The following is a 19,964-nucleotide window of genomic DNA, read 5'->3' on the forward strand; positions in this document are numbered from 1 at the left end:
AATGCCCTTGGAAAAATCAATGCAATTGAGAAAGTACCTGCAATGGGATTTATCACATAGCATCACAATTCCTGCAATGGAGATTATGCGAAATTGCGCGATTTGCATCCCTGGGCAGGTGAGAGGGCATGCACACGTTGGGAGCAGGAGGCAGGGATGTTCTATTTTAGTACACGAGATTAATATTGATAAAGATTAAGAAAGAAAGGTATTCAAGTAGACAAGGAGGTTGAGGCCTCTACACCCTACTCCATTATTTTGCTGCTAGATATAAGAAGTGAAGCTTAAGCTATTCAGTGTAAGACGCTTATGTTGAAAAAAGGTAGCTTACATATGGGTGTAACACATGTGGACTTTAGAATGGTTATTGCATAGCGCACATGCACACATGCATGCCCACACACACGCATGCACGGATGCACGGCTTACGCAAATCACATCTCCATGTGTACTACACATCTCCATCCATCTGCGCCTGCTGAATACATCCAAAAGGATTCCAATGGATAATCTATCTACAACATGAAGATCCTCATTACAACAGCATGCTAATTTACTACCTATAACAATTACATTCTAAAGGAAGGTCAACCTTGACCTCCAGAGTCACAAATGCCCTATCATGACTCTTGAATTGGCAGCACTAAATAATTTTTGGCATTCATTTGAAAATGTTGATGAGTCCCTCGGCTTAAAAAATATACAGCAGTTTATCTTGATTCTCTCTCTCTAAACCTCTGTTCCCAATTTTGGACTTCAAAATCCTGATCAGCCAGGTCCTTCTCAGTTGAATATATAATTTGATCACGACCAATGACAGTTTGCGTGGCCAAATTCCATGTACTGTCAAGCTTTTCAACAAAAAACACAAAACAATATATGGATTAACCAAAAATTAAACCTCCAAGGTATAGCTTGAGAGAGAGCAGATGAAAGACATGAAAGCCATGTCATGAGGACCCAAGGTTCAGTAGGCCATGCCCTGAAGTGTACTCGGGGACAACACCATTCAAGACAGGTTGTTGTTATATAGATCATTTGTGAGTTAGCCCTCAGTTGCAGTTGACTTTGGTCCAAAAGCAACTCTAGAGAACTTGAAAACAAATAGTTCTCAATGTAAAAATAGTACTTCATTATGTTAAGCCAGTACTTAAGCAAAGATCAGTATTTGACTATGCACTATAGCACAGCAGGACTCCATGGTAGAGCAGTCATTAACCCTGATTTAGCCTGTAGACTATTTTCTTCTTTTTTAAAGAACACCTTCCCTTGGGAATATTTCAAAAAGGACGTGTGGCAGTTAAAAGATTCCAGAGATATCCATAAGATTGATATTGATTTTGTTACAAATGTGTCTCTAGTACCAAAAAGAATACCCAGACGAGCTTCTTGTCAAATAACAAGCACAACAGCAGAACTTCCACAGCAAAGGTTTTCATCAACACAAGAAGGTTGAGTTCAAAACCTATCTCAAAGACTTGAAGCAGTACCAAATCTAGGCAGAGCTTTAGAAATGACTCTCTCCCCCAGAATACCTTAAATGGATCAGCCAAAAACACCACATGCATGCGCCATGTCTCTTGGGGAACACTAGGCTCAGGATTAGCAGAGTGTTTCGAAGCCATTTGTGACATCTGAGAGCCCAAATGTGTCTCTAATACACGAGAAGGATACCCAAATGAGCTGTTTGTCAACAAGTGACAACGACAGCAGATTATCCACAACAATTGTTTCCAAAAACACCAGCAGATTTGGTTCAAAACTTAGATCAAAGACTTGAAGAAGCAGTGCGAGATCTGGGCAGAGCTTCAGAGATGAGTCTCTTTCTGAAATTCCAAAATAAGCAAGAGGGTACCCCAAATGCATCAGCCCAAAACCCCACATTCATGCACCATGTCTCTTGGAGAACACTAAGCTTTAGGCTTAACAGAGTGTTTCCAAGCCATTTCAGGACTTGTAAGTTGTGATCCCTGACTGAACTAAGGTTTAAAAATGCACAGGTTTCACACTAGGTGCATGCATTATCCAAGACGCAAAGGCATTTGGCCTATGAGGTCTGTGGCACATAACAGTTGGAGCAAAGCGTCAGACCAAGAATGTGAAAATCTAGCAATCAAAATGTGCAGCAATGGCCAGCTAGTCCTAGCTCTTGAGTCCTCTGAAATACATATTTGAATAATCCACCACCATACTTCTAACACAGCTCATTTTAGAGCAAGTGGCTCATAATACATGCATCAAGGCAAACAGTTTTTGCTCTTTGTGAACAGTAGTAATAAACACCATGCCACCCAGACTTCCAAAAAACCATAAGAAAAGTAAAAGCAGGATACCTTCTTCTGTAGCAACAAGTCTGGCCGTTGTAATAGCTCGCGCCACTGCCCTCTTGCAACATTTTTCTTGATGATGTCCGAATTCTTTTTTTGGAGAAAGAACCATCTAATTGCTGGAATTGCAAAGAAAGATGCAGTGTACACCTAGGCATCCAACAATCCAACCCTCAGAAAAAAGACCGTCGTCTCCCCAAATTAGGATTCTCAATAAAGACACGTCACACGACACAAGCAATAGAGGCATCTTAATGATCAGCTTAAGCTAAGTGCACAGCCAAACTTTGATGCTCAGGTCATTTGTACACTTTAAAGCACTTTTTCCTCTCTAAAAAACTTCAGTATTGATAGTAATGATGCAGACTATCAAAAGTGAAAAAGCAATTCCTTGAGACTGCAAGAACTAGTGTCCATGTAATCTCATCATGGTACAAAAGAAAACAAAAACTAGAGCTATGAGCTGGGAATCTCAAATCTGAGCCATATGATACAAAGTGGGACCATCATCATCATACAACCTATGAAGCTTAGCCCCCGGTAGGGGAAGGGGACCATCAAGGATATCAAGCACGGGGTTAGCCTATAGAAGGCTTTGCAAATCCGCCGGGCGTGGGAAGGTGGCTATGTGCCTCTCCAAGATCTCCTCAAGCTGGGGCTGATGTCTGTGTTGTTGGCGAGGTCCAAGGAGTTTGGGATGTTGGGCTTGCTGTAGCGCGGTGGCCCGGTCTAGAGTCACACCAGAGTGGGGTCTAGCAGGGGGTCGGGCACTCGAGAATGTGTGGCTTGATGAGGCTATGGGTATGTCATCCATGGCTGGTGGGGTGTCCTCTCGTGGTCGGAAGAACTGAGTGATGGTCGCCTGGGGCCGGGGTGGATGTCTCCCATGGGTTCTCGACTCCCTAATCAATGAGTCTCTCTAGCGATGAAGCTCTAGTAAGAAGAGACCCAGGCACTACTGATTTGGGTAATCGATAAGGGTCCAAATCCCCCTCTAAAGAGACAGTGGAACCTCCCCCGAATCTCATAATATACGGTGCATCTGCATATGAAGTGCTCCTCTGACTCGACCTCCTGCTGGCACATAGTGCATGTCCTCTCCTCACGAGGTATCTCCATGGCTTTCCCTGTGTCTATGATAGAATGTGCAGCAGAAGAAGGGAAAGTGGAAACACAGGAGAGAGAGAGAGAGAGAGAGAGAGATGGAGAGGAAACACAGATGAGAACCTACTCTCAATATCATCATCAAAAGGAATACATGTCCCGAGCAAGAGGGGAGAAAACCTCATATGTGAGGGACTGCAGCAAACAATGCTAAGCAAGCAGTGAAGAATGAGGGAGGCAAGCCAGCTATATATATGCCCATATGAAGACTAGGGAAAAAGTCCTCCACGACTAGGGAAAAAAGCCCAAGACTCCATAAAATGGGGAATAATATGGGAAAACATATGTGAGGGGTGACCAGCCCCTCTAGCTAACATGGTCAGCCATAGAGGCTAAAATAGGACACCAAATAGGAAGCCAGCAACAAGGAGATCATGTCTAATAGAAGCATCACAAAGAGAGGCAAAGGTAGACTCCTCACAATGAGGAAGGGAAGCAGGAGTATAAACTGCAGTGGTAAGATCCCAAGAATCAGCAACAAAACAAGTGATCCATGTGAAAGGATCACACCTCAAGGGCAAAACACCCTCCTTTCTTTGAAAACACTGCAAAGAAACAGGCTCGGACAAAATAAACTCTGCTCAGGACTTGAAAAGATCACTACTCTCCTCCAAAATATGTAAACTCCTGTCACAGAAGAAAGTCTCCACAAATACGAAACAGCTCCCGAAACTGATCCTCAAGTGAAGTAACTGGAGATAGGCCCCCTCTGAGTGTAGAAAACTCCTTTGGGAAGTAAAACGCAGCCAAAACACTGCTGTCCAACAAAAAACAGCACTCCACCGCCAACAGAGGCAAGGAACGTGAAGAAACCGGGTAACTGTGAAGACCGGGAACAAAACACAGGTATAGATGCTCCAAAATCAGCAAAACGCTGACTGAAATCAGAAATTCAGTATCCTCCTCAAGTACCAAACTGCCTCCAAAGCCACAATCCAAACAAGACCCCCTCTGCAAGTGATTTGAGTCCACTGGAGAGGAAAACGCAGCCAAACAAGGGCTACAAACCTGAAAATTCAGGCCAACCAGTGTCCACACCTCCTATGAGGAAAAACGCTGAAGAGAAGGTACCTTCGGGTCCAACAGATGAAGCCCAAGTGAAGGTAGAGCTACCAGCAGAAATCAGTCCAGAAAAACGTAGCAACCATGGCTGCAAATCTGAAAACGCAAAGGTATTCGGGGTAGTAGAAAGGGCAAATTCAGGAAACACATAAGAAATAGGTACACCCAAGCCTCAGATTAGAAAATCAGCATCAGAAAACTTGTAGGAGAAAAAACGCAGCATGTAGGCTGTTGCTGTCCTGCACAGAATAGGCGGCCAGCACTAGGGGGGGGGGGTGGGGGGCGGGGGTGGCATAGATGCTACTGAATACTAAGGACTTGCTGCAAAACTGCTGTAGACAACACCTGTAGAAAAACGCAGCACTCCAAAACAGAGCAGCCGACAGGTGAAGAAGGGATCTTAGGGGTCAAACCCGTAAAGGATGACCTCGGGCTGCAATGGAGAAGCGCCTGGAAGAGGTAGGCAACCAGCAGCAAACCTGAGAAGAAATAACGCAGATCTGTCCATCTCCAGAAAAACGCAGAAATGCAAGAGGAGGGAGCATCCAACGTTGAAGATCACCGGCACTCTGATACCATGATAGAATGTGCAACGGAAGAAGGGAAAGTGGAAACACAGGAGAGAGAGTGAGAGAGAGACATGGCGAGGAAACACAGGTGAGAACCTACTCTCAATATCATCATCAAAAGGAATACATGTCCCGAGCAAGAGGGGAGAAAACCTCGTATGTGAGGGACTGCAGCAAACAATGCTAAGCAAGCAGTGAAGAATGAGGGAGGCAAGCCAGCTATATATATGCCCATATGAAGGCAGCCGACTAGGGAAAAAGTCCTCCACGACTAGGGAAAAAAGTCCAAGAAACCATAAAATGGGGAATAATATGGGAAAACATATGTGAGGGGTGACCAGCCCCTCTAGCTAACATGGTCAGCCCTAGAGGCCAAATAGGAAGCCAAAAACAAGGAGATGATGTCTAACAATCTATCCTCAGGCAATGCGATTACACCCGCCAACTAGCCCACTGCAATCCGCATGGCAAGCTCTAGCATGGTACCTGTACTCCACCCTCCTCTCCTAGATGGATCTGATCTCCGTACGGGCGGCAACAAGCCGACTCTCAATCCACGGGCAATCGGGAGAACTCTCTTGAAGATGCTGGAGAGAAGCAAGACCCCTCCTCACGGTCCTCTCTTGCTCACGAAATCCCTCCAATCTCCTCTGTGCTACCTCATGCAAAAATCTGCCGATCTCACTAAGGCCTGCATCCAAGGTGCACGTGGCAAAACCTGAGATAAAATCCAATCCCGCCCATATCTGCTCTATCCTGCTCTGCAGATCTTGGGGTCCTGTATGAGGTTGTCCGGAATCCTAGTGTTTGCATGCCTGTCCTACCTCCAGGGGTCTCTAAGGACAAACTAACCGGAGCATGATCAGAGAAAGTAGTGCATGCCAAGATGCCAATCATGCCCCCACGACTGCAAGCCCACTCATCCACATAGAATCTACTAAGTCAAGAGAGGTTGGGGTTGGTGCTCCTCCTATCAGACCACTAGGAGCACAAGCTCCCGGGGTTGCGCCCAAACTCTCGAAGACGCCAGGGGCCTATCCCTTGAGTGCCAGGATCAACTCCATCCATGCAAAGTACTATGCTTGAGACTGTAGCCGTGCCTCCTCCGAGTCTGTCCTTTGCTGACTCGATCATGTTGAAGTCTCCACCCAAGCACCAAAAGTCACCCTAAGGAAGGGTTTGACGGAATGTACCCCAGAAGATGTTGAAATGAAATAAAATGAAATGATATATTAACGTCTTCAAAAGGCCAAAATGACCTATGAGACCAAAAAGGTTACAACAATTGGTGGATCTGATACAATGTCTGTGTAAGAAAAGCTAAAAACAACTAACTGAAACTGAAATAACTATGAGGAAAAGTACGGTACTAGGAGCTCCTAATGGATAACATCTGGGAGGAAAACTCCAGCAACAAAGGTAAGCATCATACACATCACTATCCAAAGAAGTCTCTCATCGGTCGATGGCGGATATCCTCAATGTCCTCCATGGTGAGTACTCTGACTGGACGTCTCCCATGCCGTGCTAGTATGGTCCTGATCCTCTGTTGTAGTCTCCGCCGGTGTCGAGATGGGCCTCTCATCTTGGGGCGCCTGGACCGCCCCAGCTCTATAGCCCGATCAATCAGTGTACCTCTAGTGCGGCTATACTCATGACATATGTGACATATGTAATGTAACTCTGTCTCTGGCTCCATCTGGCATAGCTGACAAATCCTGGCCTCAGCTGGTACTCCTCTGAATCTGCCAATCTCAATCTCTAGCTGGTGTGAGGATGTGCGCATCTGACCAATAGCACACCGTACCCCATGAGAAAGATGAGTATCCATGTAGCTGGGTCTAATCACAAACCCATCCTGCGTGAGCTGGAGAAGATGATCTCTATAGAAAGCCATCTTCGTACCAAGCTCCTGTGTCGGCTGTACCCATGTCCTCCTAGTGTCCAGCTGAATCAAGTCCTGCCTGATAAGTCTGGTAATCTCTGCCCGTGTGAGAGAGAGGGAGGGTGCATCCAGGGAGTACTGGAATGGAGGTAGCCTTTCCATACTAAAGCCATGCAACTGGAACCAAGCTGTCATCTGTGCATACCAACATGATCCGTCTCCCTGTGATGCCAACTGTCGTGAAGACTCCAGGGCTAAGCGAGCATATCTGTCTCTCTAGGGAGAGCCCAAGTGCTATGTATAAAGGAGACTGATTGAGTGAGTGCCTCTACTACCAATGGGGGAGCAGCCATCTCTGCACGGATAATATCATGTGGTACGGAGGCCTTGGCCCTAATCATCCGGGAAATCATAGAAACCAAGGGCCTCTCCATATGTCTCCATCCATCAGTGCTACCAGCTCGGCTGTGGTGATCTACTGAGGGTCCCCATATCTCCACTCCATACAGCATGGCTGAAGTGACCAAAGTGTCAAAGAGCCAGAGCTTTGTTCGAGGTTCCTGAAACTGAACCTGCGAACACATCCTCTCTAGTCTTCCCAATGCTGCATAAGCTCTGGTCAATCTGGTCTCCGTTGCTCTCCTCAAGGAAAATAGTGGGCCACTGAAAACCACACCAAGGTAAGTATATGCATCTGTATACTCCACTGTCTCCTAACCATATGTAAAGGTGGGTACTGACCTCCTAACCCACTGTGCTGTGGTGTTAAACACCATCACCTTGGTTTTACCAAGGTTAACAAACAATCCACTGTCCTGTGCAAAGGTGTGCAATGCATCCAAATGACGTTGCATCCCCTCTGGAGAATCTGAGATCAGCACAATATCATCAGCATACAATAACAGCGGAATCCATGTCCCTGCTAGCTGTGCTCCTCTGTCACCCTCTCGTTTTACATAGTCTGAAACCTCATCCACGTACATCCCAAATAAGGTGGGAGAAAGGGGGCAGCCCTGTTTCACCCCAATAGTGGAGTGAACCATCTCAGATATACCCTGAGTAGTACGTACCTGTCCCACAACTGTCCTGTATAAAGCCATGATTCCCCAAATCAGCTTTGTGGGCACTCCCATCTCCTGTAGTCTGCGCATCAGTCTGGCTCTCGATACTGTGTCAAAAGCTTTGCGGAAATCCACAAAGCAACAATAAATCCTCCTGCCATATAATCTGCCCTCCTCAATAATAGCTCTGAGTGTCGATATATGGTCAAGAGTGGAGAAACCTAACCTGAACCCTGCCTGCCCTGATGCACGTATGCCCTCTCTCTCTGCCCATCTACTCAACTCCTGCTCAAGAATAGATGCATATAATCTAGCCAATGTGTGACCAATCATGATGGTACGATAATTCCCAGGAAGCATGGGATCCCCTGACTTGAAGATAGGCACAATCGTGGACATATTCCAAGTCTCAGGAAAACCCTCATACATGGCTCGGTTAAACATCATAGCAATAAGCTCTGCAAGCATATCTCTGGCATGAATAAAGTGCTCTGCTACCAAACCATCATGATCATATGCTCTCCCAGTCCTCATCCTGTCAATAGCTTTCCTTACCATCTCAGCAGTAAAGAAAGCACATGTCTCTGGGCATGGCTCCGATGGGTCTGGCAGGGGCGGCTAGCCTGCTGCTGTGTACAGGAATGCTGCATACTCACCCCAAATCTCTGTGGAGGTAATGGCTGGTGATGGTGAATGCTCATGGAATAGTCTCCATGCCTCGCCTGAGTCCTGACTCATAAATAACTGATACAAATCCCTCTCTAACTGAGCAAGATAAGCCCTCTTCTTCCGTCGCACTAGGTGCCGGAAGGTAATCCGTGACTGTCTGTGAGTGGCAACACCCATGAGCACCTCTCTCTGTAATCTGATCCTCATCTCTCTGCACTCCTCATCATACCAACTGTTCTGGGGCATGTTCCCAGATTGTCTCCGTGTAGGCTGACTATGGGGATATGCCTCTGATGCTGCAGCATGAAGCGTATCTATCAATATCTGAGTGAGCTCATCTAATGGCCGTCCTGGCTCCTCGGCACATAAGCGTCTGTATATCTCATCCGTGTACACGGTGTCAGTCTCCCTCGTAAACGTATAACGAGTGTGTGTGGAGACCTGTCCCAATGGAGCGGTGCTAAACTGAAATGTAAGAGTGAAGGACAAGATAGCATGATCCACTGCTATTCCAACCGGCCTAGTGCCTACCATAAAATCCTGAAAAGAGGGAATGAGACTGGGCTGAGCCATAACATAGTCCACTGTACTAGCACCATGCCTATGTGGAAAGCAAGTGAAACCGCCCGATGTCGGGAATCTCTGTAGGCCATTCAGGATGGCCAATCCATGTGCAGTCCCCATGTCTATCAAATACCGCCCATACACTGTATGCTCCTCATCCTGTGAGAGTCTAGATAGGCCCATATCCTTGTTGGGTTTTACGCTGTGTATGCACCCACCAGAGGAGTGCTAGTGATCATCAGTAGATTACTGGGACACTTTTTACTTCAGTTAGTGGAGGTTTTTTCCCCCAGTTTAGCCTAGTTTCACTTATATTCAGTTTATAGGTGTTTTGGTCCACCCGGCACATTTTATGGCCGGACATGTGAACACTTATCTTTAGGGTCACTATTATGTGGCCATTGTACTTCACTTTTTTCATCAAGCATATACTGAAGTCGTGTTCTCTCTCTCTCTTGGTTTCCACGCATGCTTGAAGCTTCTGTAAACCCTAACCCTAACACTTCATTGCCTTCATTTGGTATCAGAGCATCGTACATGTTATCGCCTGTTTCCATCAACTGAAGGTACAGTCGCACAGCTCCGTACAGTGTACCTGCACCTGTCCGTACACACCTGCGCAGGACAGTACTCCTCCGTACATCTGTGCTTCCGTACAAGTCAGCGCCGCCTTCAGTACCCGTACTGTACCTGCAGCGCACGTGTACCAGCTTCGAACGACTGCGCCTGTCAGCGCCTGTACCTGATACGTACATCTGTACCTGCAACGCACGTGTACCAGCTTCGAACGACTGCGCCTGTCAGCACCTGTACCTGCTACGTACGTCTGTACCTGCAGCGCACGTGTACCAGTTCGAACTGTAGTGGTCGACTGTAACTGTACCCGTGGTACCTGCCTGCAGTGTACCTGCATAACCCGACTGTACCTGTCTACAGTGTACCTTCACAGTACCAGCAAAGAATATGCCAGCAGTCGCCTTTAGCACTGAAAAGTACAACTCGACTGTACCTGCACAGTACAGTCAAATGTACTTGCTCTTTTGGTGGACTGTACCTGCATAAGTACCACAATCTGATCAATCAATCTGTGGTAAGCATTAAACATTCTGTTTTTGGGCAATACTATTTTCTCTGTGAAATTCTACAGGCACAACAGGCAGATTTTCTAGCAAAGAACTATACAGGTTTTTTTGCACAGTTTGGGTGCAGTAAATTTGGGCATTTTTGGGGCATTTTGGCATTGTGTATGCCATTTGCTGCTCTACTCAGTCATTGGTGCATTGAGCTGCACATTCAGAGGATTGAGAGTGCAGGCATATTTGGGTGAACTGTATTCAGTGGAGTACAGTTATTTTCAAGGTTTCTGCTATTGGGTTTTTTGATAAACAGGTACAACATTGTGCGTAAGCATAATGGCAAATCAACAGCAAAGTGATGTATTCACATATTTGTCTAAGGAAGACAAATTGGATGGCACGAACTACTCCTTGTGGAGTTTTATGCTGAAAAATGTGCTTGTGGCAAAAGGTCTTTGGGATTTTGTTAGTGGTGATGAACCACGTCCAGGTCCATTGGCTCCAGAGACTCCTCCCCAAGGGGGTGCTCGTGGACGAGGACAACAGGTACAGGCTCCAGGACAGCCATTGCCTGTTCAAAGAACAAATGCTCAAAAGACATGGGATGCCAGGGATGCACAAGCTTTGTCACTCATTGCATTGTCAGTACAGAGGTCCATTATACCTCATCTTCGTTCAGCTGGCTCTTCACAGAATGCATGGGTGACTTTGGAGCAGATGTATGCTGCTCGTAATGAGGCTAGGATCTCATTTTTGAAAAGAGAGCTGGAAAATCAGAAAATGAATGAAGGAGATGATATGTCTAGCCACTTAAACAAGCTGCAGGATTTGAGAGAGCAACTCATCAATGTGGATGAGATTATTCCTGAGACACAGCTTGTGTCCACCATCTTGCACTCTTTGCCAAGATCTTACTTGGCTTTTCATACCTCTTTGAACCTCAGCATGAGGAATGCTGCTGAACCCCTTAGGTATCAAGAACTTGTTGCTCTCTTGCTACAAAAAGAGCAAATGAGGAAGAATATGAATATGAACACAAGTGCTGAACAAGCATTTACTACAGGTCAAAAGGGGAAAGGAAAAACTCAGCCAAAGAGTTCAAATCAGAATTCAGGTGATGGTGGTTCATCTCAGGATACCAAGAAAGGTGATGGACAGCCCAAGAAGAAGGGCAAATGTCATTACTGTAAGAAGCCAGGTCACTACATCACAGAGTGTAGAAAGAGGATTGCCAAAGAGAAGGCAAAAGAATTTGGGATGTCTGTAAATGATGCCTCTAAAGCTCCTCCAGAGACTGTTTCTTTTGTTGAGGACAGGGATTACTGTTTCTATACATGCAGCTATGATGCCTCTTGGTCTTCACAGGCACTCAGTATGACAGAGCATGCATGTACTTGGTATTTTGATAGTGGTGCCTCAAAGCATATCACATCTCGCAGGGATTTGTTTTGTCATGTAGGCCCTGCCCCTGTTGGCAAAGCTGTTCAGTGTGCCAACAATGCTTCATATCCAGTTCGTGGCATTGGGGAGATTCAGGTCACAGCCATTGATGGCTCCATTCTCCGCCTTACAGATGCCTTATATGTACCAAGGATAAAGAAGAATTTGTTGTCCATTTCTTCTTTAGCACATTGTGGTATGCAAGTCCACTTTGATGATGATAAATGCATGGTCAGAGACAAAGCTAATGCCTTGACCTTGATGCTTACTGGTACATTATGTCATGGACTTTATCAGTTGGATGCATTTCAGCCAGTGGATCAGTCTGCTTATAATGCATTCACTCTTACTCCAGCTATGGTTGATGCGGAGTTATGGCATGCTCGCATGGGGCATGTAAATTTTGGTAGTCTTATGCTTATGCAGCGACATAACATGTTTACAGATCTACCTCTCATGGAGAAGCCTCCAGATCACATTTGTGAAGGATGTATTTTGGGAAAAATGCATAGGTTTTCCTTCCCATGTGATCAGGCTCTAAGAGCAACTGCAAAGTTGCAGCTTATACACAGTGATCTTTGTGGTCCCATGCAGACGAAGTCATTAGGTGGTTGCTTCTATTTTGCAACATTTATTGATGACTTCTCTCGTACATGCTGGGTCTATCCTTTGACACAGAAATCACAGGTATATGATGCATTTTTGACCTTTGTAGCACTTGCTGAGACAGAGTCAGGATGCAAGGTCAAGACTCTCCGTTCTGACCGAGGGGGGGAATATATGTCACATATGCTGAATTCCTTTCTTGGGAGTAGAGGTATAAAACATCAGTATACTACTCCTTACACTCCACAGCAGAATGGGGTTGCAGAAAGGAAGAATCGGTCACTCATGGAGATGGCCAGATGTATGCTAAAGGCAAAAAGGCTACCACATATCTTTTGGGTGGAAGCAGTCATGTGTGCTTGTCATATTTTGAATCGATGTCCCACAAAGGCATTGGTTTCTATTACTCCTTTTGAGGCTTGGCATGGCCGCAAGCCTTCTGTATCGCATTTTCGTATCTTTGGGTGTCTTGCATATGCACACATACCCAAAGAGTTGAGGAGGAAGCTGGATGATAAAGCCACGAAGTGCATTTTTGTTGGGTATAGCCGTGAGAGCAAGGGCTACAGGTTATATGACCCACTATCCAGGAAGATATTCACTAGTCGGGATGTGATTTTTGATGAAAAATCAGAAATATCCATGGCTGGTTATGAGGCAAATCAGGCTGAAAATGATGTGTTTGAAGGTCTACTACCTATGGAATTTCATTCCACAGTTGGTGATCCAACTAATGAGGGTACAGGACAGCCAACAAATGAAGTAGGTGGTGCAGAAATTCAGCAGCAAAATGAGCCAAAAGCTGAACCAAATATGGGGCAGCAGGCACCACAGGTCAGACATATACCTAGATGGTATTTGAGAACATTGCAGGACAGCCATTTAGAGGGTCCTCTTGCTGGTCGTACTCGTAGGGAGACAAGGACCAATGAGCATGCACACATCATGGATTTGAATCTGGTTATGGCAGCCAGTTTACAGGATGATGGTGAGCCTGATTCATTTGTGGATGCACGAGATAATGTGCATTGGAACAAAGCCATGCAGGATGAGCTTGATTCTATTAAAAGGAATCAAACATGGGATTTGGTTGATCTGCCCAAAGGCAAGAAAGCAATTGGTACTAAATGGGTCTATAAGTTGAAAAGACATGCAGATGGATCCATTGACAGGTACAAAGCCCGTCTAGTTGCAAAGGGCTATGCACAGAAGAAGGGCATTGATTATGAGGAGACATTTGCTCCTACATCCCGTATGTCGACACTTAGGTGTGTCATTGCATTGGCTGCACATCGTGGTTGGGTTGTTCACCAGTTGGACATAAAGACTGCATTCCTACATGGGGACCTCCAGGAGGAAGTTTATGTATTTCAGCCCATGGGTTTTGCAGAACATGGTCATGAGGGGAAAGTTTGCAGGCTGAAAAAGGCCTTGTATGGTTTGAAACAAGCTCCACGAGCTTGGTATGCAAAAATAGATGCTTTCCTACTCACTCAGGGATTTGTGAACAGTCCATCAGAAGCCACTCTGTATGTAAAGAAAGAAGAGACAGATCTGCTGGTCATCAGTCTTTATGTGGATGATCTCTTGCTCATGGGATCAAATGATGACAAAATTGCAGCTTTTAAGGAGATACTGCAACAGACATTCGACATGTCTGACTTGGGGCTTGTACATTACTATTTGGGCATACAGTTTGTGCAGGATAACAGAGGCATTGGGTTGTTGCAATCACGTTATGTTGCTAAACTTCTGGAGAAGTTTAAATTTCAGGATTGCAAGCCTATTAGTACTCCTATGGAGCCTGGGATGAAACTGTCACTACAAGATGACAGTATTTCCTTTGATGCCACTACATATGCTCAGGCTGTTGGGTGCCTTATTTACTTGTGTAATACAAGGTCAGATATTCAGTATGCAGTCTCTCAGTTGAGCAGATTTATGCACAGCCCGCGGTTGTCACATTGGCAAGCTGTGAAGCGTGTATTCCATTATTTGCAGGGTACCTTGTCTCTTGGATTGCCCTGACATCATTGAGCATAAGCTGTGAGCCATCTGAAAACACAAGCCTCACATCACCTCTGCCAAGAATCTTGCATGCATGGTTATCACCCAAATAAACCACTCCTTCATTGCCAGCAGTATACCTGACAAACAAGTCTCTGCAACCTGTGACATGAAAGGAGGCACCTGAATCAATGATCCATGAGTGCATACCATGACCACCTGTAAGAAGTGAATGGGCATCAAGTGAAGACGTAAAGAGGACCTCATCCTCACTGCCACCTGCATGTGACACATTGATTTCTTCAATCTTGACTCCACTTTTGCCCTTTGGCTTTACATCTTTGGCTTCATCTTTCTCTTTGTCTTTGCCTTTTCCCTTTTCCTTTTGATCATTTTTCCATTTGTAGCATTGCTTTTTAATGTGTCCCTTTTTGCCACAATAATGGCATTCCAAATCCTTTTTGGAGCGAGACTTGCTCCTTCCCCTTTCTTGGCTTTTCCTCCTTTGCTGGGATCTCCCACGTGCATTCATTGCATTGGACTTTCCAACAGAGTTGTTTTTCCTGTTCATCTCTTCTTGAAGAAGAGCACCCTCAACATCTGCATATGACAGCATAGCATTCGAATTGCTAGTGGCTGTCCTGAATGTGTCCCAACTCTCTGGCAAAGTGCATAACAGAAAAGTGGCTTTGAACTCATCGTCCATTGCCAACTTTTGATTAATGACCTGGCTGACAATACCATTAAACTCATTTAGATGGGCTGTCATAGACGCCCCTTCCTTCATCTGAAGACCTATGAGTTTCTTCAACCAATACACTTTGCTTGAGGCACTTTGTTGGGCATACAAGTCCTGCAATCTCTGCCACATTCCCCAAGCTGTCTTCTCTTCACGAATGCTGAAAAGTAAAGAGTCTGACACAGACAACATGATAGTAGATCTTGCCAGCTCATCCATATCTTCCCACTCTTCAGCAGTGAGAGAAGCGGGCATTACACCCCTTTCTTTGATAGGCTTGTGCTGCTTTTTCTGGAGCAACACATTGTAGCACTGGGTTTGCCAAATATCATAGTTATGTGAGCCTTCAAGCTTCTTGATGTGAAGCAATGAAGAGCTCTCACCTGTGGTTGCCATAGCAATATGCAACTTGTCAATGCCTGACTCCCTGCAAAATGTGCGAACACTGCACCAAAAGCACACAAAGTGCTCACTGTTGTTCTCCCAAGCTTTATCTCCCACTGCGGAAGCACAAATGCAACTCTACTCCCACTTTATGTGATGAAATCAGCAAAATCTGGTTGCTGCAGATTTTGGACAGCACCTTAAATGTGCTCTGTTGCCCTTCCAAAGTACTGTACAGCAGTACCAAGTGCTCACCAATGATGTACCAAACCTGTACCGGCAAGTACAGCAGCTGAAATTGAGCCTTTTGGTCACTCAAAACAGTGTACAGCCATGCCAAAACTTGCACAAAGTTGTGCAAAATCTGTACCAGCAGGTACAATAGCAATAAATGCTCTCCTGGCTGTCCAAATGAGTGAAAATCAGACTTTTACAGTCCCGAACACTGCATACAACAGTTCCGAACAGAAATTGGGCAAAAGCCCCTTGACTGCAAGCTGATTTTTGAGGATTCAAGGCATAAATGTCTTGCCTGCTGCTTTGCCAAGCTCAACAAGCATACGAACTTGAAAAGCCCCTTGATTTAAGATCAATTTTTGATCATACATGGTACATTGACGCACATGAAGGCATCCAGAGTGTTCACGATGCTCCCCCCTGGCCACATATACATCCAAATAATGAAAGCCCCTTGATTTACAAGCACATTGAGTGCTTGTCAGGCATCAACACATTATCCACAGCATCAACTGTGATTGCCTGCATGCAAATCAACTTAATCGGCACAAAAGCCCCTTGATTTGCACTGCAATTTGCTACAATTTTGCCCAAATGTGCGATTTCTCACATCATACAGCATGTATGAGTGCTTAATTGCACAATTACATCAAAAGCCCCAAATTTCGACATCCAATTTCCTGCAAATTGATCTTGATTGTGACCAATTTCCTGCAAATTGATCCTGATTGTGACCAATTTCTTGCAAATTGATCCTGATTGTGACCAATGTCACCCAATTTTGGCAATTTTGCTCAAAATTGAGCAATTCGACACCTGTATCTGCTCAATTGTTGATTGTACTTTCTCAATTGCAAATCCCAAAAAAAAATTGAGGAAAATACCTTGTAATTTTCTGATTTTTCTCTGATTTGCAGGCGGGTTTTGTTGTTGCAGGAAAAGGGGTGATGATGCTGCTGCTGTTCTGTGCAGGTGGGGGGGGGGGGCACTTCTTGCTGCAGATTTGATGGATGCTTTAATCAAGCTGATGCGTTTGTTGCTGTACGGATGACGGAGGGCTGGTGCAGTCGTGAAGAGCAGACGGGCTGCCTTGTTGAGAGAGATCATCGAGTGCAAAGACCGCGTATGAAGGCGGAGGGGTATGCGTTCTTGCTTCGAAGCCAAGAGGCAGGTGCAGCCATCGCTATCGACGGTTCGCTAACGGACGCCCAACGCTTCTTCGCTCGCCTGCCTTCGCCTAGCTGCCGCCGACTCAAGTAGCGTAACCAAGGGACACGTAGGCACCAGTGAGTGACGAGAAGCGAAACCCACACGCGATGAGGTCCGCCCGCCAGCCGACGACCAAAGCCTTCACCTTGCGTGTCTTCCCTTGTGGCCAGGCGCCTCAACGCCACATGCTCGCCCAGCCTAGCTTCGAGCTGACACCTAGTCAACCCCTGCTCTGCGAGCGCTGCTATAGGCACCTGGCAGCGCTGACACGCCTGTGTGTGTTTCAACGCCCGCCACCTTCTGTTTCCGCCCACCTGCCTGCAACTTCTACAAGGTAGCAACGATCGTCAGCCCTTAGTCGACTTGGTGTGCAGCGCTTTGCTGCGCTGCCTGTCAGCTGACATTTGCAACACCAAGCTAGCCAACAGCAAGTGCCACCGGTGTGTGAAGCGACCCAAGCACTTGTCCCTGCCACCCGTCAGGCTGAATGCCCAATCAGCACCCAGCTATGGAAGTACTACAAGCTCTGATACCAGTTGTGTGGGAGAATTGAAGAATTAGGGTTAGGTTAATTCATGTGGGAGACATACACAAAGAGAACAAGGGAGAGAGAGAGTTGTGGGGATAAGTCAACTCATGATATGAGTGTGTGACTCCCCTATCACACATGTATATTGCACTAGTACACATAGTGCACTTAGTACATTAAAAGTACTAAGTGTACTATGTACTATAACTTATGGGCTTGTACACACTATAAGGGTGGGCATAGTGCCTTTACCCCAACATTCCGCAGTGCTTTGAATTTGTTTCCTTTTGGTGGATGATGTACAATGATCACATATCACTCCAGAGGAGTTTGTTGGGTTTTACGCTGTGTATGCACCCAAAGGAGTGCTAGTGATCATCAGTAGATTACTGGGGCACTTTTTACTTCAGTTAGTGGAGGTTTTTTCCCCAGTTTAGCCTAGTTTCACTTATATTCAGTTTATAGGTGTTTTGGTCCACCCGGCACATTTTATGGCCGGACATGTGAACACTTATCTTTAGGGTCACTATTATGTGGCCATTGTACTTCACTTTTTTCATCAAGCATATACTGAAGTCGTGTTCTCTCTCTCTCTTGGTTTCCACGCATGCTTGAAGCTTCTGTAAACCCTAACCCTAACACTTCATTGCCTTCAATCCCTAACATCAAGCTCCCTCAACATCTCCTCTGAGGTATCATAAAATACTGTCTGGTTATGGGCGGTCCTGGCATTGAAGTCCCCCAGGAGAATGATGTCACCATCCCTGGAGAACTCCCAAATGTCATCATCCAAAATAGAAAAGGGAGATTGCCCGCTAGGTGATGCATACACTGATGTACTAGGAGCAAAATAGCATATAGCAATGTAGAGATATCTGCCCGTCTCTGCCCTCAGTCTAATCCACATGTACCTAGCCTGCTCATCTCTGCGGACTATATGTATCAGTGGCTGTAGCTCCTCTCTAAACAATACTACCACTCCTCCTGAGCCCCGTCCTCTATGCTCTGAACGAGTCTCCTATCTACAAGCTGTCTCCCATCGGTATCCACTAACATGTGGCATGGACTGTCCAGGAGCTTGATGCGTCTCACAGTAGAAGATGATGTCCCTCCCAGTGAAACTATCCTCAAAAGCCCCTACATCAAGACGTAGAGATCCATTACAATTCCAAGTAGTAGCAACTTTGAGTGTAGTCCCATAGGTCTCGCGCCGTCATGAAGAGCGCCTCTCCATAATCACCACTCTACCATCTCTATAGAAGGCCACTTTCCCTTTCTCTCGGGCTGCCCTTATCTCTGGCATAACTTCTTTCATGTGGGCAAGTTGCGAGAGTGTGAGGTCATCTCCAAGAAATATTCCCATCTTCTTGAGTGTAGGACGTCTCTTCAAGAAGTCCTTCTTCGCTTCCATGGAGGGGAAACGAATGATAAGTGCTCTCTCCTTAGAAGATTCGCCACCACTACCTTCTCTCTTCTTTCCCACTCTCCATGCCTTTGTGTGCGTGGCTTCAATGCCCATCATAGAGAAGAGCTCCTTGGTTTCCCCTTCCGCATCATCACGGTCTTTTAGACCGGACACTCGTACATGTAAGGCCCGGGTCTTCCTCCTTTGCTCCTCTTCAAGGGTCATGTTGATGATGGTGGGAGTGGGGATGGGTGGCGATTCTTTACCTTTCCCTTTCTTGGCGACCTCGATCCATTTCTCGGCCTCGTCCATCTTCTTTTGTGTCTTTGTGATCACCTCCACCCATGAAGATGTCTTCTCTTTATGTTGCTCCTCCTCCTCTCGAATGATCCTCATTTGTTCCTTGATGGTATTCAGCTCTTCAAGAAAGGAGGGCTGAAATTTTCCATCCTCAAGATTGCTTTTTGAAGTGGCTGCCAACTCCTTTTTGAGAGCTGAGATTTCAGCCGCTTGACTCTTAGCATGCAATTTGGACTCCACTAGTTCCTCCTTTAAAGCTGAAATCTCAGCCTCTTGCTTGGAAAATCTCTCTTCGAGCTCTTGGATTTTGTCAAATCCCTTCTCGAGTTTGGAGAGGCGGTTTATGATTGCGGTGACGGAAGAGTCGACCATCTTCTTGTTTTCTTTGATAATTGTGCCGAGCTTGTCCTCCACCTTCACGAGCTCCTCTTTAAACCCGGTCTTGGTCATGACTTTTTGCATTCCCACAGCCAATGGACTGAAAATTAATCCATGACACAGGAGCAAAACAGCAGCAACAGGGGGGGGGGGGTTCAAGTCATGTAGGGGAAAGGGGAAAGAGAGGAGAAGAGAGTTATGTTGCTGCCTTGGGGGCCTGAGGAAGGGTGGGTGGGGCAAGGGAGGCGGAAGGATGAGAAACAGCGAAAGCGAAGAGGGGGGGGGCCACAGGGCGGCGAACAGAGGGCAGGGCGGGAGGGGTGGGCGCAGCGGAAGGGGAGGGGGCACAGGCG

At 46.0% G+C, this 19,964-nt stretch overlaps 1 protein-coding gene across 2 annotated transcripts in view; it reads right to left on the reverse strand.

Annotated features, from left to right (window-relative positions):
• Positions 1-634: 634 nt before the first annotated feature.
• The window catches only part of LOC147603302 (uncharacterized protein At5g03900, chloroplastic-like), a 64,807-nt gene continuing 45,477 nt past the window's right edge, over positions 635-19,964 (reverse strand). For both annotated transcript variants that reach the window (XM_086796550.1, XM_086796549.1), the window contains 2 exons: positions 2,334-2,477; positions 635-851 (listed from right to left, as the gene is read on the reverse strand). In XM_086796550.1, coding sequence (XP_086652676.1) covers positions 711-851; positions 2,334-2,477 — 285 coding nt within the window. In that variant the 3' untranslated portion in view covers positions 635-710. The remainder of the gene's footprint in view (positions 852-2,333; positions 2,478-19,964) is intronic.

Source organism: Cibotium barometz, chromosome 64 (assembly GCF_041138505.1).
Source record: "Cibotium barometz isolate CiBa-2024 chromosome 64, ASM4113850v1, whole genome shotgun sequence".
Classification (NCBI taxonomy): domain Eukaryota; kingdom Viridiplantae; phylum Streptophyta; class Polypodiopsida; order Cyatheales; family Cibotiaceae; genus Cibotium; species Cibotium barometz.